Source organism: Symphodus melops (assembly GCF_947650265.1).
Source record: "Symphodus melops genome assembly, chromosome: 8".
NCBI classification, from domain to species: domain Eukaryota; kingdom Metazoa; phylum Chordata; class Actinopteri; order Labriformes; family Labridae; genus Symphodus; species Symphodus melops.
In genome coordinates, this window is record NC_136698.1 from 14802114 (window position 1) to 14824257 (window position 22144).

Below are 22144 nucleotides of genomic sequence, written 5' to 3' on the forward strand. Positions count from 1 at the left end.
ATCAACCAAAAGCCTATAAATTTCAAGAATGATTAGTTAACTTGTGAAGTATATGACCTGTATGTTCTTATAATAGCAATGACAAGAAGGATGTAGCACTTACAAACAGTTCTCCACTAGCTAGAATGAAATGGACAAGTAATAGGAAGAAATGTGTTTTTATGAAAAGCAGATGGAACTAAGAAGATTTAAGTGAATACACGCCTACAAGAATCCAAATTATTTATCCTGACAAAAAACAGGATAGATAAAAAACGTACAGAAAGCAATGTCTGTGTAAAAAATTGCAGAATACAAATCAAAGAGTACTTAGCATTACAATTATGGGGACTATTAACTGCAGAATGCATTGTGTAATGGTCTCACTAACTGCTGAAGCTAGCTCTCCAATCAGCTAAACAGTCTCAATAACTCCACGGTGAAGAAGGTTCGCAGACGTTTATTGAGGTCCTTTATATTTCTTATTTTTTGTGAAACTGAAACACAATACAAACAGAATGCCATTGTGAGCTAACAGTATTGAACCAAGAATGAAAATGCAAATATATTAGCTCAATAGCCTAATGCTAACGGCGTTAGCTTAGCCACGTAGCGATTAGCATGTATATAATATGCATTTAAACACTACTACAAACACAAGATATACAACGGTTAAAGTCAGTATATGTTGTCAACATAGTATACTCACAGACGTTGCTTGAGCAAGAGGCAAATGAAGAAACCCATGTACAGTAGGGAGCTAACGATCGCTAATAGCGGACATCGCGGACTTTTCTACTTCCGGTTTAAACAATAAAATGACAGGAAGTAACACTACTAACCAAGATACCTGCAATGAACATACCTGACCACAAGGTGGTGCTGACACAAAGAACAATTACTCAAACAAGCTTAAACTGGAGGCATAACACTCCTCGCCTGGGGTCGTTCAAGAGCCCACATACTTAACTACTAGAATCAGTCTTTGGAGACAGAAGCAGGACCACTTCTGTCACAGGACGTGAGAATGTCTTTTTGATGCCGTCCTTAATGACAGCCACTTCAACCTTTCGAACAAGTCCATCTCGTCCTAGTAATGTCTTTGTAATGACAGCCATAGGCCATTCGTTCCTTTTGACCTGATTGTCCTTCAAGAGAACGACGTCATCTTCTTGGATGTTTGACCCAGCGGCTATACGCTTGAGCTCTTCCACATAGCATGTGCTTTGGACGCTTTTCACAATGCACACTTTAGCCCTTGACAACTCTTCGACTGTAGGATAGCAGATGTGCCAACCATGACAGTTACTATGGACGGAGTGAGAGAACGAACGGGCTATGTGAATGAGTCGTGCCATTGCCGTGACAAGAGAGCTGAAGCTGGAGAAACGTTCAAAGCGCAGAGGGTGGACTCCACCTCTAGCAACATGTGTGAGACTTGCCGTTACTTGTGGGCGTATTTCAGAGTCTGTGGTAGGACTAATGAGGTCGTAAGTCTCTTGAGGCTCTGATGTGTGCAAAGGTGCATCCTGAAGGAAGCTTGGTCCTGTGAGCCACGTCGAGCTGCCTAAGAGAGCTGCTGGTATGAACCTCGATCCAATGTCAGCTGGATTCAGATCTGTATGGACGTACCTCCACTGGTCGGGGTGTGATGATTGGTGGATGCGCTGGATTCTATTGTGGACGTAGACATAGAACCTCCTTGATTGGTTGTGGATGTAGCCTAGCACGACCTTGCTATCCGTATAGTACTGAATGTCATCGAACTTCACGTCCATCTCGCTGACTACCAGCTCAGCAATCTCTACAGCGAGTACGGCAGCACACAGTTCCAGTCTAGGAATGGTTAAACTAGGCTGTGGGGCTAACTTCGCCTTTCCAAAGACGAAACCAACTTCAGTTTGTCCATTGTGGTTTGTCACCCTTATGTAGGCCACAGCTGCAATGGCCTTCATTGATGCGTCTGCAAACACGCACAGTATCCTTTTTTGTGCACCTGCGGTGGAGAATGATGTATATGGACGCGGTATCTGGAGCCCTTGCAGGTCTCTAAGGGACTCTTTCCATCTGGTCCACTCAATTTCCATGTCTTTGGGAAGTGGTGTGTCCCAGTCCTCTGCTTGGAAGGTGAGCTCTCTGAGTATAAGCCTGCCATGAACAGAGACTGGTGCGACAAACCCGAGAGGGTCGTACAGACTGTTGACCATTGACAAGACCCCTCTGCGAGTAAAAGGCTTGTCATCGTTTGCAATCTGAAACGTGAAAATGTCTGTACAGATGTTCCAGGACAACCCGAGGCTACGTTGGAGAGGCGGGTCATCAACGAAGAGGTCTAAATCCTCAATGTCTTTGGAGCGATCTTCAGGCGGAAACGCCTCAACGACCGCAGGTCGGTTAGATGCAACCTTATGCAACCTGAGGTTGGATGCTGCAAGCATCTTCTGTGCACGTTTAAGAACACTGATGGCTTGTTCCTCTGTGTCAAAGGACTTCAGTGCATCGTCGACGTAGAACTCACGCTCGACCAATGCCCTAGCGTCACTGCCGTGGTCTGCCTCGGCACTTTGAGCTGCTCTCCGTAAGCCATACGTGGCCACAGCAGGGGAGGGACTGTTCCCGAAGAGGTGGACCCGCATCCTATATTCCACAATATCACAGGTAAGATCATTATTTCTGTACCACAAGAAGCGGAGGAAATCTCTGTGGTCCTCCTTCACTACAAAACAGTGGAACATGTGTTCGATGTCAGCAGTGATGGCTACCCGTTCCTTTCTGAACCTCATCAACAAACCTAGCAAGCCGTTGTTAAGGTCGGGGCCCTTTAGTAGAATGTCGTTGAGTGACACACCTGCATGCGACGCACTTGAGTCGAAGACCACACGTATCTTGTTTGGCTTCCTGGGGTGGTATACTCCAAACAGCGGTAAGTACCAGCACTCTTTTCCGGGTTGCAGAGGTGGAGCAACCTCTGCATGTCCTCGTTGGAGCATGTTTTCCATGAACTCAGTGAAATGAGCCTTCATCTGGGGCCGTTTCTCCAGCGTGCGACGGAGTGAGATGAGACGGTCATGTGCTTGTCTCCTGTTGTTGGGGAGTCGTTGCCTTGGAGACCGGAAAGGTAGAGGTGCGACCCAGCTGCCAGAGTGGTCTTGGTGGACCTCTGCATCCATGATCTGAAGAAACCTTACATCCTCCATCGACGGTGCAAGTTTGTGGTCATTATCAGTACGACTGAAGATGGTTCCACCCAGGTTGTCTCCAACTTGCGCTGTGCTGGTGTAGGTGGAGATTAGTGCTGGATGCTGCTGGTGCTTGGGTGTCTGACTAAGCATCTCCTTCACCCTGATCTGGCTGTTGCATGGCTGTAGGTGGCTTGTACGACCATTCTCTAGGATGAACGTTTTGTAGCTGCTCACCTGTGATGGTCTGTGGGCACCTCCAAGGCATACGTCCCCGATGACGACCCATCCTAGGTCCATCTTCTGGGCGAATGGTGCATTGTCCGGACCATTAATCTGTGTGCGGACTTTATGTGCCCTTAGGATGTCCCTGCCCAGTAGGAGGAGTATGTTCGCATCTGGATTGAGGGCAGGAATCTGATCAGCGATGTGTCTCAGGTGAGAGTGATAGCGAGCTGCGTTTGGGGTGGGTATCTCAGACCGGTTGTCTGGAATGTGGTTACACTCCAGGAGTGTAGGTAGAGGAAAGCTTAACTCTCTGTCTGCAGACTCAATGATGTAACCATAGGCTCTTCTCCCTGTTGTTTCTTTAAGCCCGGCGCATGTCTTTAACGTGTATGGGTAGGAGCAACCAGAAATTTTAAAGAGATCGAAGAACTCAGACCGTGCGAGGGAGCGGTTACTCTGTTCATCCAATATTGCGTACATTTTCTTGGACTCTTCTTTAGATCCAGCTGGAAACACATTGACAAGACATATTTTAGCGCATGCTCTTGCACTCAGTCCTTCACCACATACTTGCGTACACTTTGAGGTGACTTCTTGAGAATCTGTCTCATCCTCCTCCCCGCCGTGCTCTGTAGCAGGAAGGGATGGTTTGAACCTCCAAGTGGCTGGCCCTGGGTGCAGTGCTGATACATGGTTAATACTCTCACATTCAGTGCATTTTATCATGGCTTGGCAATTCCTGGCAATATGATCAGCAGAGGAGCAACATCGGAAACAGATTGAATGCTCCTTTAAGAACTGTTTGCGTTCATCTAAGTTCTTACCTCGAAAGCTTCTGCATTTTTCCAAGGCATGAGGTTTTTTGTGCAAGGGGCAGTATTTATTTGGTTCAGCTGTTCTATTGTCCTTCCTAGCCTCAGGATTATCTACAAAAGCCACTTGTGTTTTGTGGACAGATATCTTTGTAGGTCTCTCCCACTTGCTTCTTCTTTCTGCTGGGAGTTGTGAAGCTGTGAAGAGGTTGAAGCTGGGGTCTGTGCGAGCCCTTGCCTCTCTGTAGATAAAGTCTGTAAACACACGAAAAGGGGGGAAACTGACCAAATGTTCTCGTTTGTACCTGGACCCAAAGGATATCCACTTCTCCTGGATGTTGTGTGGCAGTTTCTCAAGTATTGGGTTAACTCCTCTAGAGGTGTCTAAATATGAGAGACCCGGGAGGGAGCCGTCTTGCTTGGCTGCATCGAGCTCTAACAGCAGGTCTGCTATATCTCTGAGTCTCTGTGGGTCTTTCATGGTGATCTTAGGGAAGTTTTCTAACTTAGTGAAGAGGGCCTGTTCAATGGCTTCAGGTGACCCATATGTTTCCTCAAGCCTCTCCCATGCCATTGTAAGTCCAGTGAGAGAGCTTCTGATGTTGACTGCCTTTATTCGTTTAACATGCTGTGACGACTCTTTTCCGAGATACTTGATTAATAGGTCGAGTTCCTCTGAAGCAGACAGATCTAGGCCGCTGACAGCATTCTGAAACGATGTCTTCCAAGCCCAGTAGTTAATAGGCTGGTCATCATACGTGGTAAGTCCTGACGTGACTAATTGGCTGCGGGCAAGGTATTTGGCCAGGTCGTTGGTGTTTTGAGAATGCACATAATCAGCTCTATATGATGTATCAACAGGCTGCTGCGCAGGAGTTGGAAACTGTTGATATGACGCTGCATCATGGCGTAGAGCATGAGGTGAGTGCTGAGGCACAGTGTAGACAGGATCTGCGTTATGTGCTGGCAGAGATGGAGATTTATACTCAATCACATTTCCAGTTGACAGCGTGCTTGAATGGGATGATGTAGGGTTAATAATGTCGTTTTTTATCTTGATGTGTGGACCACCTGAATGTGTGCCGGCCTGTTCTGCCACATAAGCTGCTGTGCGCTGGTGTTGGCTGCTGCGCAGGGTCTGATCTGGAGCTCTGCTGGATTGTGCTGTGTCTAGTACAAGAAGCCCGGCTTCCAGTGTATTTGCTTCTGCTATGGCAGCATCTCGCTCCTTTTCATCTTTTAGTGCTTCAAGAGTAGCTTGAATGCGTGCTTGTTCTACTTTGAGTTGAATCTCCCTCTGTGAGTGTGCAGCTCTGACCTGGGCCGCTTCAGCTTTGGCTTTAGCGACGGCAATAGCAAAGCCTACCTTTGAGCTGGATGTTGAAGAGGTTGAGTGCGATGCTGTAGAGCGATTGTCGTCATTAGCTTTACTGTCTGGCTCAGTCATTTTGATTTGATGTGTTTAAAACATCAACAGAAGAGTTAAGCTGGCGTAAAGGCTGTCTTGCTGCTTTGTTTGCCACTTAGCTCTTGGAATGGCGTGCTGTAGCTCCGTAGGATGGCTGTTATCTTAACCACCTCGTGCTGTATTGCCGTCTTTTCACTGTAATGGTCTCACTAACTGCTGAAGCTAGCTCTCCAATCAGCTAAACAGTCTCAATAACTCCACGGTGAAGAAGGTTCGCAGACGTTTATTGAGGTCCTTTATATTTCTTATTTTTTTGTGAAACTGAAACACAATACAAACAGAATGCCATTGTGAGCTAACAGTATTGAACCAAGAATGAAAATGCAAATATATTAGCTCAATAGCCTAATGCTAACGGCGTTAGCTTAGCCACGTAGCGATTAGCATGTATATAATATGCATTTAAACACTACTACAAACACAAGATATACAACGGTTAAAGTCAGTATATGTTGTCAACATAGTATACTCACAGACGTTGCTTGAGCAAGAGGCAAATGAAGAAACCCATGTACAGTAGGGAGCTAACGATCGCTAATAGCGGACATCGCGGACTTTTCTACTTCCGGTTTAAACAATAAAATGACAGGAAGTAACACTACTAACCAAGATACCTGCAATGAACATACCTGACCACAAGGTGGTGCTGACACAAAGAACAATTACTCAAACAAGCTTAAACTGGAGGCATAACACATTGAGTACATAAAAACATGTGAATGCATTGAATATGCAATTTTTATGACTTCTGTCTGAATTAACTACATTTTAAATTAAGTTTAGTAAAGACCCTGTGTTATGACCAAGCATGTTATATTAGCGGAGAACTGAATAATATGACCAGGTGCCAAATGGAGTGCCAGGGTCATCTGTAATAAAATCAAATCAGAAGAGAACAGTGATAGCAAAGGATGGGAGGGAAACCAGTTGTGTCCATTATGCATCAGACAATCTGGGAGAGACGCATTGTAAAGTAAGCTCCTTTACATTAAGACACAAGAAAGTTGCCTAGTGGAAGTGATAGAAGTAGAGAAATGTTTGTTTTTTTAACCCCTGAAGTGGATACATCCCTCATAACTTTGTCCATTGACTCATAGTGTTTCATTGATGTAGAGAAATGTTGTACTCATTGCTGTACATTTTGATGCATTGTTGGCTTTTTACTTAGCAGATATGAAAACAAAATATAACCTCATCTCAAAAAAAAGTACATTTACCAGCTGCAATCATGACTTTAACATTATTGTATAAATCTAGTCCAACATAACCTCATTTACAATGACACTCAGAGTACATACATAATTGACAGTGAGTTGAAGCTACCACAGGAAAAAGAAACAAAATAACACTAGAGCAATAAGAATAAATCAAATCCAATAAAAATGTTCCAGGCAGATATTGGGCGATTAAAAAGAATATTCCTTAAGTGCTCAAAATGGGGCTTTTAGCTGCATTTTGGGGTTTTCCCACATTTAAGAGCAGAAGCAAGAGACACATTTGAAGTGTTCAACATGTTAGCAGGTTGCAACACAATGCCTGTAGCAATATGGGACTCTATGGAGCTAAAACAAAGCATGTTCTTTGGGCTGAGTTATTAAGGATTAAGTTATTTGCAATTACCTGAGAGGGGAAGAACTTTCCTCTACTCTCATAGCTTGCTACCAGTAATATGTAGCTAAAAGGTTAGTTTAAGTGTTAGTCACATGCAGCATTCTGCATGGCATACTGACAGCTGACAACAGCAGGGAGGAGAACCAGTATTTTCTAAAGTCTGACAACAGCCATAAGATGTGCCTGAAGAGTTCAGTACATAATCTGAGTGAACACGGGTGATCTATTATAAAAGAAACGGGCGGAGAAGAAAAGATTCGGAAGGATGGAGAGAGTGTGTTGAGATTAATTGAGGAATTAAATGGGTTTAAAGTACATCTGAAGGAGGGAGAGGAAAGTTGGAGATATAATGTGTTGGAGTGACGTGTAAAGTTTATTAAGAAAGTTAACAGTTTAAGTCAAACCTATAAATCCTGGTCACGAGGATAATAAGTGCTTTTAAGTCCATAATATCACGTCACAAAGCAACATCAACAAGTGTCTTCAACTGATAGGAACAACTCTTGACATGTTTGAGTGAAATGTCTTCAAATAGCTTTGTTGAATCGTTCACGCATACAATCTTAATTTTAAAAAAACAATTATGCTCAATACCATACCTGTCAAAAGGGCGCGAATAGAATATTTTAAACGTCCACATGAGGGCAGTAGTGCCAAAGTACTGATGTTAGACTTCATCCTACCTTCCAAACCCAGTGAAGTCCACTTAAAGTTGAGAATGAATGTAAAAAACAAAAAGTACTGTATTTGATGTCATTTAGCACATTACTTTGATTTTTTTTTTTTTTTACATTGAATACTGTCCTTCCCCATATGAATACTCAAGCCTCCTTTTCTTGTCTTCTATGCCCCCTTGATTTCTCTCCATCTTTATTCTTCTCTATTTCATTTCTTTTCTTCTTTCCAAAGCCGGCCCAGCACAGTAGGTATTGCAGACTTCCTACTGAGCAGGTCTTTCTCAGTGGGTTCCTTTGTGTCTTTGTTCATCATCCCCCAAAAGCACTGCAGGCTTCCTGTGAAGCTGTTGGCTCAATCCATCCTGGTGGTCTTTTCTTTATTGTAATACACCCGAGAGGTTGTACCCTGCTGATACAGTGGTGTTCTACTGTATTCCCAGTGTGAGTTGTCATTGTCAAAATCAAAATGCCTTGCAAGAGAAAAAAATAATTTGAATATCCGAGGACCAGAAATAAGAGCACATTGAGTCTTCAGGAGCAAGAAGAAGTGGCCTTGAATTTCTAGCAGTTTTGTGAACTTGTCAGTTTTTTGTTGGCTTTTGATCGTTATGAATGACGGTGGGACGTGATTGCAATACATGTTCTTCTTGTCCTTATCTTGACACTTGTGATGATTTGAGAGGTTTGTGGTGACGGTATAATCTCCCTCTAGATTCTGTTGAATGAAGCTTTTAAGAAAAAACCTCTCCCTTCTTTTCAGTCCTGTCTCTTCTCTGTCACACACACACACTCAAATGTGGTGGGGCCTCCTCAGGAGGAACGCAGGCAGTGCCTGGGAGAACAGCCAGAAACACCTGCAACAGATTAGTGTTCTTAATGCTAGGTAATAAATCCTCTCACCCTTCTCTAGCATCTCCATCTCCACCACACACGGCTCTTATAGGCTGAGGAGCATCCACCCACAACCCTCACTCGAACACACATGCACTCAATATTATATCAAACATTAAAACTTTCATGCATACATAAATCCACTTTTTATCATTCTTGTTTTTTGCCCTTCACTGCTATGCATGTTAGAAGTTAAACCTAATGACCCTGACATAATTTCTATCTTGTTGGTTCAGGCGTTGGTTCATGGCGTTTTGTTTTTGTGTTTAAGATAACTTTTGGGGCTTTTTTGACTTTATTAGATAGGAAAGCTTGAGACAGACAGGTAATGGAGAGATAGTTTGGAGGGGCCGGTCTCTACGTTTTTTATTTGGTGCACCAGTAGCCTCATTGCTAGTGCCCACATCCCTTGTACAGAAGCTATAGTCTTCCAAGTAGGCGGCCAGGGTTCAAATCTGACCTGTGGCTTAAAAACCAAAGCGGAGGCTGGTTGCTTTACTGACTTCACATCAAGCTTAAAATATGTCAGATTGGCCTTCTTCTTTCAGAGCTTTGAATTCTGCTTTAAGGCTGCTGTGAGTCACATTCGGTTTCATTTCATTCTTGGTGACCCCTATCAGCATGTCTTCTTTTGAAACACTCAAACAAATCACTCTCCTTTAAGCTTTGCACTGGAAAATGTAAAGAATGGCTGTTTTGACAGCGTGCAGTTAATCACCTTGTCTCCTGCCTGCCCGGTTGCAGCAGTAACAGACACTGAAAATAATTTTATAGAAATAGTCAATCTTATTGCTGATGGTCTTGGTTGCTTTTGCAGGTCATAAAGATGCTTCTATATTCATTTCAGTCTGTTTCCTAACCAGCAAAAATATCCTCTCAAGAGCTTTAATACATGTGACACAGCATTTTTTTAATCTCATTTTCCCCACATAAGAAAAGAAAATCTATCTTTGTGCTACAGTATACAATTTAGTGAGAAGGAAAAAAAATCCCGGTGGCATACAGAGTCATCTCATTTTTATCTTATTTTTTCAACATTTGCTGTGGCAGCAAAAAAATTTAATTTTTCAGATCATAAATAGACACCTATAGCCGAAGTGATTCGCTGCACCTCGAGCAAAATGCAACAGTCCCAATTTATGATGCTCTCTTGTCCTGCTTCTTTGATCACAAAGGCCACAGCTCCACAATTCTCTGTCCAGCTTAATCCATCAGTTACTTTGAGAACTAAAGAAAGAAAGGCCTTGATGTAGCTTGTGTGTGTGTGTGTCTGTGTGTGCACGTACGTACGTGTGTGTATGTGTGTGGTGTTTAACATTTATCGGCCACTAGCTTCAAAATGGGTGACCAATGGTTAAAATTGGACTTAGGTGAAGAGGCTTGTCAGGGTTAGGGTTGTCATAGAAAACCATGAATAAGGGGGAACACTGGGATGTATTATCTATGAGTGTTGGTGTAAGCACACTTAGTGACACATGGAGACAGTTTTTGTGGATGCTCAAGTTCTTATTCTATATATTTGTAGATTTTCCTTTTTTCTCCAAATAATTCATGACTCATAGCACCTCTTGGTTTGAATATCAGATTCATAATAATTTTACTGCAATTCTGAAAACTACTTTTATACAATCTCCTTAATGTGTTCATGAAAAAGTGCTATAGACTGAAGTTGCATAACCACATGTTCAGAATGTCATTGGCTAGAAAAAAAGTAAGTTACTGGCACAGTCATGTGTAATTGGCCAGGGACAGATCCATCAGAAGAGGGGCAGGCACTTCTTCTCACTCACACTTGAAAGGTGAGATTCCAGTTGCCATTGTCACGTATCGCAGTCGAAAAAAGTCCTTCATAAAAATGAATTATTACAATAATTACAGTGGGAAACCAGGAACAGCAGTGGCAAATTTGTCGCAATCTGTGAGTCTTAATAGATGTAATGTGTTCAAATTAAATCTTTTTACTGGATTTGGATTGTGGGGACCCTTGCCAATGCAGCAAGATGGTTTTTGCAAGGTTAAATCTGCACACACCGTGTGCACCTTCTTGTTAATGGGCATGTGTAATATCCTCATGAGGTCACCATAATGCAGAGTGAACGAGGGAAAAAAGCTGGATGGATCAAGATCTGTAATAGCATTAATGGTTACTGCAAGTGTAAAAGACAAATAGTTACATTACTTTGCTTATCTCGTGTTACAAATAAGAACATGTACCAATGAATGAAAAAAAGCTGTTTTTTCCCAACTTCATTTTAAAATGACAGAGGACAGTGATAAGAAACATTATTTAACCCTTAACAAGAAACTGTCGATGATTTTGGTCATCACTACTTGAAGGCTTTTTCAGTGTACTTCAAGTCATCTTTAAAGCTGTTATATTGAGTTGCAGCATGAAGTGTGTTTGTATTATAACGTGTACTTCAGCAAAAGGTTACTAAAATGGCAACTAAAAATAAATGAAATTTAGCAAATTGTGGTGCATGTGCTACAATGCAGTTTCCTTTTATCTTTTGGCACATAACATTGAAACCAGCCATTTATCTGTTGCTGTATAAGCTGATTAATTTTGAAAAGAATGTTAAGCTTCCTGAATACAGAGCTTGTGCATGACCTCTAAAAAGTTTTCACAAAACATTGAGCTATGATAACAAAAGGAGGGAGTGTACGAGGGGGGCGAGATGAAAACCTATGAAAGGGAGCGTCAGTGTGAATAAAAACTGTGGGTGTGAGAGGTGGCCCTATGACCCCTGACCTCTTCCCCAGGTCCATTCAGAGCGGCACAATGGTTGACACCTGTGTCCTTTCAGCGCTGGAACTATTATTATTTACATCAGTCGGTGGGAGAGAGAGACAGACAGAAAGAGGCCAGAGGTGCTGTGAAGCAGAGCGAACCAGCCTCATGCCCACAACACCCTCTCTTCCCCTCTCTTTCACAGACAGGTGCCCTCCTCTCTCTCTGTCTGCCAGTCTCTTCCTCTTAATTATTTCAGATAACTCCAAACACACCAGCGGAAGGATGAGCATCCTCAAGGAGGAGAGACAGGTTGTTTTTACATCCTGTACCTAATGGTCTGACTTTGCTCTTCTGTATCACCATTAACACAGAGGGCATCAGACGATGCTGTGTGGGGGAAAGAGGGGTTGTTATGTTTTGTTCAAAATAAACTGCTTTCTCTTTTGATGATCTTGCCGAAGAAGAAGAAAAATGTCACCCAATTAACATCCAATTACACACAAGTGGGGTTTTTTTTGCAACACACCCACAACACTTTGAGTTGCACCCAAAATGATTCACGACCGAGAGTTCGAGTTTAATGACGCTTACAGGACAATCTTTTTGTTAACTTTTTGTCATTTATCCGCCTCTAGCTGATCAGGCTGTTTGGGGGGAAATCACAGGGAGCATGGGTGGCAGGCTGGGGGTTACATGAATTCGTTTTTTTTTTTTTTTCATTGGGGGAGAGAAAGCCCAATTAACAAAGGATAAGAAGTGAACCGTAAACACTCTCAACAAGGCCCAACAAACCTACAAGAACAAGAGCTCTCTCTCTCTCTCTCTCTATCTCTCTCTCTCTCTCTAACCCCCCTCTGCTGACCACTCCTCCCCCTTCTTGCTCACTCACAAAAGGAAGGCTCAGAGCTTACAAAGTGCCAATTAACACTGAATGTTTGCCCCTCGCACCTCCCTCTCTGAACTGCTGACAGCTCTGGTGTTTGGGTTAATACCAAAGGCCTGCAAAGAATTATAATTCTCTTCCTTGCCCCATCCCCCCTTCTCTCCCTCTCCTATCCTTTTATTTTGTTTCCAATGGGGTGGTTTTACAGTTCAATGCACAGTCAAAGGGTGATATAAAATGACTTTCCAAAGAATTTCATTTAGGGAGAAGAGGGGCTGCTGCATTGGAGCAGCCTGGGGCAGGACCAGGGATAGGGTGGGGGACCTATCTGAGGCAGGGAAAGAGAGACAACCATAAATGCATAGGTGAAGACAATGAAAGAACACTTTAGGTAAAGAAACACTTAACCATGCTGTCATAATATATACTACAATTCCCTTTTATAATCCCCCCCCAAAAAGACGTTATCCCTTTAATTTAATGCACCGAGGAAAACACGTAGATGCTTTGTTACTTGTCCCTTTATCTCCAGCACATACTGTATGTTAAAAACATACATATATACACAGTGGGGCGGCTATGGCTCAGTGGTAGAGTCAGTTGACTTTCAACCTGGAGGTCAGGGGCTCAATCCCCAGCTAATGCAGTCACATTTCAAAGTGTCCTTGGGCAAGATGCTGAACCCTAAACTGTTTACCCTGCCGCGGTGGCGTGTGGATGTGTAGATTACTATTGTGCTATTATCTGCCTTTTACCAACAAAAATTCAACCACAAACCTATTTATTATCACACATATTTACAAGCACATTCACACTACCTACTGGAACTCACTCTAACCCGTTAGAACTACAGGTCCCACTTTAGATGAAGATAGCAGCGTAGGTCATTTATCACAGTGTGGCCTGATGGCTGCACTATGCTTGTTTTTCTCCCTTGTGAACACCAATAAATCAGTGTACTGAATAAAAGAGCGGCCAATGAGCAGAGGTGAGAGGGTTAAACTCTGGGAGAAACAGAGACCACATGAGTCTTTGAGGGAGCTTCTGCCTGGACTTAATTCCCTCTCCAAACTGGATCTGCCTGGACAATTTATGACCTCCTGGGACCAACCTCTCTACTCTTTCTTTTCCTTTAAATCTAATGTGCCCAATTGAAGTATGTTTTTTCTTCTTCTTGGAAATGGAATAAAGCTTGGATTGTATTAAGCCTAAAGGTATAATGGATCAAATCACAAAACATGTTGAAACAACAAACTAAATACCAAAAAAAAAAAAAAAAATTAAGATCAAACCTGTTACAGTTCTAGGGAGAGCGACTACATTCATTAGACATCAGACAGAGAGGTACAGAGGTTGATTAAATTCCCATATTTTAATTTGCTGGCTCACGTTCAGCTTGAAAAAAAAAATTGTGGTTCTGATTTGGCAACTTTGAAGACAGACAGACAGACAGACAGACAGACAGACAGACAGACAGACAGACAGACAGACAGACAGACAGACAGACAGACAGACAGACAGACAGACAGACAGACAGACAGACAGACAGACAGACAGACAGACCCAGTGATGAGAGTTAGCTTTTTTGTTTGCAAACAACAAAATCATTTGTCCATTGGCATTAGCCAAATGTATATTCAACGTAATTATTTAATTCCTTGTGGTGACAGTGGCTGCTCTTGAGCAATCATTAACTGCCTCCGTGCTATTAGATGGAATCTGCTAACTCTACAAATGAGTGTGAGGTGTACTCGTGGTGTGGAACCAACCCAGACTGGTTTTATTTACATTCAAGAAAGGAGAGCTGAGCAGGGAGCTGACATGACACGGTTCATGGTTCCACCACTGAGGGCTGTCTGGGCCTCAACCTCAACCCCAGGACCTCGGGGTCAAAATGCTCTGCAGCCTCTGGGATGAAGGTGACTGAAGAAACATGTGACTCAGGCCTCTGTTTATAATCCTCATTTCTGGGATTTAGTTAAGGATTGCAAAATGGGCAGTTATAACTTGAGTTGTGAGTTAAAAAACTTATGTGGGAGAGGGAAAAAAAAATATGCGCAAGGAATCCAATTTCCACATATCAAAACATAAGACCAAGCAACAGTAGATCATTTTTATCTGAAGATTTATTGGGAAACAGGTGCTCCTGCTCCAGCCAGCTGGGAGCCCTCTGTTTGCTTTCTGTAACATCTGATTCACATGAACTATAATTTCTGCTAGCCCAATCCAAAGGTCATTGTTGTGGCTGTGTCAAATGAGGGTCGTGAGAAACTCAGGAAGAAGCACGTGCCTTTCACAGAATCAGATGAATGTCAGAATTCTTTCTCAATAATGGACACATGTGAGAGGAATCATTCTGGCCAAAGTGCAACTGCAGGCCTCTGCAGAGAAACAGGATTTCCTCTTTGCTTCATTTCAACATTCTTCTCTTTTCTCCCTTAACATTGCATCCCTTATTCCTCCTGAACCCATAGGAATTTCCTCTGATGTTATTGGTGTGTGTATGTCTGGAGTCTGTGTGACCCATCGGCAATAAGCAGAACATAGCAGACCGGCCTCAGGGGCCAAAAGCCCTGTGGGACCCAGACCTGGCTCAGGATCCTGGACTGTTCTGCACCACAGTGGATCTCTGGCTGTAACTCACCCTCTGTCTGTGGTTTGGGATGGTTTGGAGGTCGGGGTGAATGGCAGGTCAGGCATGGAAAAGCTTGCTTTATTGTCTGTCTCGAAGAATGAGGGATAGAGGGTAGAAAGGGATAGAGAGAGAGAGAGAGAGAGAGAGAGAGAGAGAGAGAGAGAGAGAGAGAGATAGAGAGATGGTAGGAGGAGAGGGCAGATGAGAGAGGAGGGAAGTGGAGAGGGAAATACGAGGGACCAGGGACGTAGAGGAACGTATTTAAAAGATAGAATTAAGAAAAAAGAAGTTGTGACACGAAGATGTATGAGACAAAAATGTATGTAGCCTGAAATGAGACTGGATGAAACTTCTATCCCTCGTGCCCCTCTTCTTCAAGTTATTTTTCAGCTTTTCCATATCATGGACTGATAGACAGAATGGATGAAAATGTATGTCTATCTTTGAGCTGAACCGATTCTCTCGACACTGGATCAAATTGTAGATCAAAAGCAACCTTGCCTGACTCCCCCCTTCCAAATGCTTTACACTTCAGATGAAGAGCTATTGGAAGTTTTTTTTAATTTTTTATTTTTTTTTTAAACTGACAGTTTGGTGTGCTTTACAAAATAGCACTGACATGGGCCCTCACATGCAATGGGCAGATTATGATAAACCTTTACATAAGCAGATCAGTCAAGATCTCTGGGTTATCAAATGAGAAGATTTCTACCAGATTTGGGTGTCAAAGTTAGCGGCTGAAAGTGATTGATGAGTGCTAGGTAATTGTCCATTGTGAGGAGACGTCAGAGGGAGACAACATGTCACCTCGCAGTGAGAGTAAAGGAGCCGGCAAATGGAAATGATTATGTCTAATATTCTCCATCTGGGAGCGATTGCCTCAGAAGAGGAGTTTCAAAGAGGAGTACGGCGAAGAGAGAAGAAGGAGGCAACAGTAATTTGCACAGGATTTACAAATCTCCTGAATCGAATTTGGTTACCTTATACACATTTTCTCATATTCCCTTAAGATAGTAACTCATGAACTGCATGCACACATGCTTAAGTAGCTCAACAAGAATAACTCACACTTTTTATTGCAAGGATGTACAATATGAAAGGCAGCTTATTTCGCAGACAATCGAACAATCCCAGAAAATGAAGTTGTAATATCCACTGCAGCGTGCTGGATTTTTAGGCTCAGACATCACTCACTATATCTTGCTGTCTGTCTGTGAGCAATCACAAACCACCCAAGAAATAGTTGCCCGAGTGTGTGTGTGTGTGTGTGTGAGAGAGTTGAGACTGAGCCAGGTCAGACGTGATCAAAGGCTGCAGAAGAGAGAGGGGGGGGGAGTTATCTGGTCCCAATTACATTCAATCATGGGAAATTGGCAAAGTGCAAAGCAAGAGAGATCTTCATGATTAGAGCAGGAGGCCAGATGAGCTGAGGTGGTCCTTTGACATTTCTGACTTCACAGAGGCGACAAGAATCAACATTGGGTGATACTTTTCTAGTTTGAGTGACCTATTTATTTATTGTTATGAGTCATACTATTGACTGACCTTTCGCAAATTGTATTTTCATTTTGAAATGACCAAGGTGACATGAAAGAATGGTTTTTCCTACATCAAACATGATGTAAACTGCATGAGAAGCAACAAATCAAATCAGAACACCGACCCATTTCCAAAGAAATATCAAGAACTAATAAAATATTGCAATATATGCACTAATGTGTTGTTATATCCTGATATATATATATATATATATATATATATATATATATATATATATATATATATATATATATATATATATATATATATATATATATATGGAGGTAAGCGTGTGCTGTCTTTCTTGGAAGATCTGATTTTTGTTTCTTAAATAGAGAAAAAAACGTTACAAGTTTACAAGGCAGGTTGGAATGATGTAAAGAAGCAAACAAAATAGTTAAAGCCAGCTACAGGTGGTTAGTTAATGGATGTGTTGTGGGCTGGCTGTGAGTTTAACCAGTGTTGTCTTTTTGTTTAGTTGAATAGTTTGCAAGATAATCTTGTAGTTTTAACAATTTCATTGAGGCTTACTTGTTATTAGAGCACTGATAAGCAAAGTCAGGACTAAAAAACATTGTGAACCAAGGACTTAAATAATTAGCTGTTAAAAATGTGTGACAATGTAATAGAAAGTTAGGAAAGCTTAAAAAGACGATCAAGCTCAAACAAAGGCTTCTCTTTGAGTACAAAGGATTGGAACAGGGCACATTTCCCCACCTAATGAATGCTGATAAAGTGAGATGAGATAACCAAACAGGCATAACAAAAGGGATTTATCTCGCTCAGGGTTTCTCACTGATTTGCCAAGTGGTTCTTTCTCCTCCTCTGATTGGTCAGGAGCCCTCACCAAAGAATGCCAACAAAAAAAGTGACCCTGCAGTGAGCACCTCCATCCCCCACCTCACCCTCCCTGATCTGTGTCCCTCACCCATCCCCCTTTCCTCCTACCAGCTCCCCCTCTTTCGCTGTAGCCCTCGCCCTCCCTCTCTCCTCTCTCATGCTCTCTCCCTGTTGCCTCACGGCTTGCTGTGACCCATCTTGCACCTCCCGAAGCCCACAACAGACGCTTGGTGTGTGAAGAAGGTCAAGAGTTCAGGCTTGGCTGAGGCTCCATCCCTCCCTCTGCTCGGAGGAGGCCTGCCCTGCGGGTTTATAATTATCTGCCGTTGGCATTCAGTACAGGTTCAAGCACAGTGCAAGCGCTGGCACCAGCGTGGGGGGATGCGCTTGGCTACACACTTGGTGATTAGTTGTCCCTAATTGTCAGTTCCTTGTTCCTTTTTACCTTTCAATCCCACTCTCTGCTTCCCCTCCCACCCCTAACCAGTTAAAACATATTTAAAGAAAACTTTGCATCATGTTTATTGTCCCCAAAAAGCTTAAGTATTATTTTATGCTTATGCATTCTTTAAATCATTTGGTCACATTTTATATATCCTCTTAAAGACATAAAAAAATGGAACAATAGACCTCAGTAATTTGGCATGGACTGCAAAGAATGACGTCTGCCATTCAACAAAACCAATTTGTTTTCATCCCACTGACAGACAAATGTAAATTCAAAGACTTAAATACCTTTAAGACTCAGTGTGGATGAGTAAAGGATGATGTTTGACATTTTATTACTTTTTATGATACATTTAGAAGTACAAATGTCTTGTTCAAGGTTATCAACGTAGTAGGATGACTGCAGACGCAACTCACGTGAGAGTCAAGGGCTGTTTATTGGAACAGCTTACTATACTAGTGGTGCGTACTGAATTGGCCAAAACACAGCATGCAGTGTGCAGTAAGCAACAAATGCTTACATTAGTGCCAAAAATACTTGGATGTCATTCTGAAAGAAATTACAGTATGCATCAGACCAGTCATCCTTGTGCACTGTTTCCATGTAAGGTCAGAGATGAAATGATGGACAGCAACAGCTACCGTAACAGAGGAAATAATCACAATCACACCAAACAACACAAAGAAAATTCAACTACGTCTTTGATTCTCAAAAACATGAAAAGAAAAAGAAAAAAAAAAGAAGCTTTTTTTAATCCGTAAGTGGATGTTAAACTGTATTTGTCCTTTGCTGGGTGGTTGTTTACATTGTCCAAGAAAACAGCTGACTGGCAGTCAAACTACATACACACTTCAGTGATGGCGGACACAAGAGGCGAGCCAAATCAATGGAAGAGAAAAGCGAAAACTAAATGGAAGAGAAAACTAAAGCAGTCCCAGCAGATGGTCTCTATGGAAGCTGTCGAAGTCTTTTCCAAATATGTGTCTTTTGCCAAAATAGGAATTCTCTGTTTAGACCTTGAACTTAAAGTGTTTTCTTCTCAACTGTTTTTTTTACCTTTCATTTCTTTATAGAATTAAAAAAGATACACATCTTTCTATTCTAAATGTTGCACACAGTTTTTATCTTGTGATCTGCTGCAAATTTTCTCCACAGGTTTGACTTGTTTCCAAAGGTGAGGGTGTGCTTTCCATCAGGCATTTATATTGGCACTGACAAGCGGTGTGATAAATGACGTTGGATAAATCCATTCCTCAATGCCTTCTGAGATGTCTCCGCACCATTACTCACTCACACTAGCGATCTCTGTGAGAGTCCATCATTGCTGCTCTGAGAAACACATCTGCAGACCTTGAGACAGACCCTGAAATGGGCTGACAACTGAACCAATACTGTTGGGGGCTGTTTGGGGGGAAAAGAAAGAGAGAAACAGCGGTCAGACAGATGTGGAGACTGGATAGCTGCCAAAGAGCGCCCCGTCATCCTGCAACAGACCCTTCATCTCAATATGAGTGAGGCAGAAAGCAGGGAGAGATGTGAAATACAGCAGGGAGCAGGGGGAGGAAAAGGGGGGGGGACATGGATAGATTTTGTACAAAAGCTCCATGACTATTCCTCCATCTGAGAACATCCTCCAAAGCTCTTGGCATCATTTCACCGTGACTGCACACCCACGGTTCAATCAGCAGTGCCAGCTGATGCTAGGAAGACACACAAAAAAAATTGAATTTGAAATCATTTATCGTGCAAACACCTCAGTGTGTGCAGCACCTTGACTGGCCTATTATTCTTTGACATTTTAGTGGAAAGTAGAACTCGTCCTTTGAGCCTTCCATAAAAATCTATATTTAACGTGTGCACAGATGGTTGGAATAAAAGCCACATTTGCCCCTCTTCCCCTCTGCTTTTGGTATGCAGAAGTTGACATTTCTGCCAATTTCCAAGAGCTATGCGAGATGAGACATGGACTTTTGACAGGTGTTTGTTTGAATATCAAACAGCGCTTCGGAGGCCTGCAGATGGCAGGCAGATTGCATTCCGGATAGGCGCTTCAGTTTCTTTAGCTTCTTTGCTCTTCGATGGTTCCCTCGGGGAAAAGATGTTCTGACCTTTCGCCTGCATCATCATCATCAGCGTAATCATCATGAGCTTCACCTCTGGATCAGATGCTGTGTCCGTGATGGAACAACGCAGTTCAATGTGTTTCTATATAAGCTTGGTGCAAAAAGAAACAAGAAATTTGATGTCCAATGCGTGTATTTTGAAGCATCTATGTGATACAAAACATTCAAATTTATCTATAAAAAATACAGTTAATTATAATGCATTTCAATGGTCCCTTCGGAAAGAAATCTTTATAGAGAATTAAAAAAAGGAGAATGTAGATGTGATGAGCTATAGGAAGCTGTTGGGTGTGATATGTGTTTAGCTGTGCGCCACACATACAGAACTGCAAAGAGATACAGAAGTAGCAAAGCCTATTCATCTTGGAGAGAAAAGAAATTGCAGGACTCCCAAGGTTTCTGTGAGGTAAGGCAAAGGCATCATTGACATAAGAATAGCACAGCGGCCATGTTTTGAACAAATATGTGATGTGCTAGAATGGCGTATGGGGTGGCTGTGGTTAGTGGTTGAGTCAGTCATCTTTCAAATGGAAGGATTGGGCTTCGATTCCCAGCTCATGAAGTCACATGTCTGATTTGTCCTTGGGCAAGACACTTAACCCCAAGTTGCTCCTGCTGCTTAGTCAGCATAGTGTGAATGTGCATGAATGGGACTAGTTAAAACTAATAGACTCTTTACATAGAAGCCTCTGCCATCCGTGTGTGAATGTGTAGGTGTGACCTGTGGTGTAGAAGTGCTTTGAGTAGTCAGAAGAATAAAAAAGTGCTGTACAAGCTCAAGACTATTTACCCTTTACCATATTCTTCACTGAAGAAAATACATTTTAACTGAAACATATTAAACTCACTTGGTTGTAACATGACACACAGATTCAGGATTAAGTAAAACCAGGATGGACAAGGGTTCATTTTATATTGTATGGATACACACTATGAAGTATTTAGATCAAATAGTATTTTTTATTGTGAAAATATACAGTTAACGTGCAGAATCTTTTTTTTTTACCAAAGTACTACCTCCATAAGGTTGTCACCGGAAGGAAAAGTAATTCAATTTGTCTGTACTGTTTAAATGTGAGTCAAACCGTGTGCTTTAGTATTCAATTCCCAACCTGGGCAACTTGATTGCTCACTGCCTTGTTAGCTGGCTTACTGGTTGATTTACTGGAGAAATGAAATGAGAGTGGGATGAAGGTATGAGTGGCTGGCAGGGATCAGCTTGGTGAGTCAACAGACATTGGGCACTGCCCGAAGGGTCCATGTGGTGTGGGGTAATGAAGAGCCAAGTGAGTCCAGTTGTTTGTTCTAGCATCTATGCTCTGCTTCCTGTAACAACATTTATTTTACAAAATGTTAAGCTGCTTTTAATCCCCAGGTTGCATCCTTTAGGGAGTGCGATTGAAGACTGCTCAACCCTCTACAAAAGTTGAGTCTTTCTATAGGGCGTACGCACACTGTGCACGCTTCACCCCTAAAGTCCAGTTCGTTTCACTAGGGTGAGTGCTTCCATCTGTGCAAGCACGGTACACTTCCTTGGCCCTGTCAAGCTTGGAAGAGGTGTGCTTCAGCACGGTATAGTTCATGCACAAGCATGGGTACACAACGCTGACAGAGTATTATGGCTGTATCTGAGCAAAATGACTCAAAATAAGCCTCGACATTAGTAAAGTAGCTATCACGTTCTATGTGCAGAGGCGGACTCGACCGCTTGTCTTTTATTTCGTTATTTTCAAGTCCGTCTTTTATGAAGACTACAGACACTTTAAGGTCACTTAAAGCCATTGAAGTGTTGTATTATGACTTTTACAGAAGTAAAAAGGCTTGGTTAGTCCTGGAGCAGTGTGAGTGCTGATTAGCAGGGTAATGGGGAGGGGGGACAATAGTGCTTAGGCATGGTACGGGACAACTTTGCTTAGTGTGAGTGCACCCTTGGGCTGTGTCCTGAGAAGGATGCAGACCCTGAATTGGCACACAGCAATAGTTTACACAAACATACAAGTTCATGATCTTACACTTGTTTGTGTGGCGAGGGCCCAAAATGTTTCATTATATTCTGTTTAATTGCAGCAACCTCTGGTGTGCAGACTCCAGCACTTA

At 42.4% G+C, this 22144-nt stretch overlaps 1 protein-coding gene and 1 long non-coding RNA gene across 3 annotated transcripts in view; both read right to left on the minus strand.

The window, feature by feature from the left end:
* Positions 1–944: 944 nt before the first annotated feature.
* On the minus strand, positions 945–6353 carry LOC306828579 (uncharacterized protein; the record flags this gene model as incomplete). The annotated part of the gene is made up of 3 exons (XM_079351100.1): positions 6140–6353; positions 5270–5927; positions 945–4453 (listed from the first exon to the last, which is right to left on the minus strand). Exons 2-3 carry the CDS (start codon positions 5643–5645, stop codon positions 945–947), a joined length of 3885 nt encoding a protein of 1294 aa, XP_079207226.1. The 5' UTR covers positions 5646–5927; positions 6140–6353.
* Positions 6354–8046: 1693 nt separating this feature from the next.
* The window catches only part of LOC306827892, a 49469-nt gene continuing 35371 nt past the window's right edge, over positions 8047–22144 (minus strand). Inside the window, exon 3 of one of the 2 annotated variants that reach the window (XR_013779685.1) lies at positions 8047–8808. This is a non-coding gene — a long non-coding RNA (uncharacterized lncRNA). Of the gene's footprint in view, positions 8809–10650; positions 10691–22144 lie in introns of those variants that run through there. The other variant, XR_013779686.1, reaches the window with a different exon arrangement.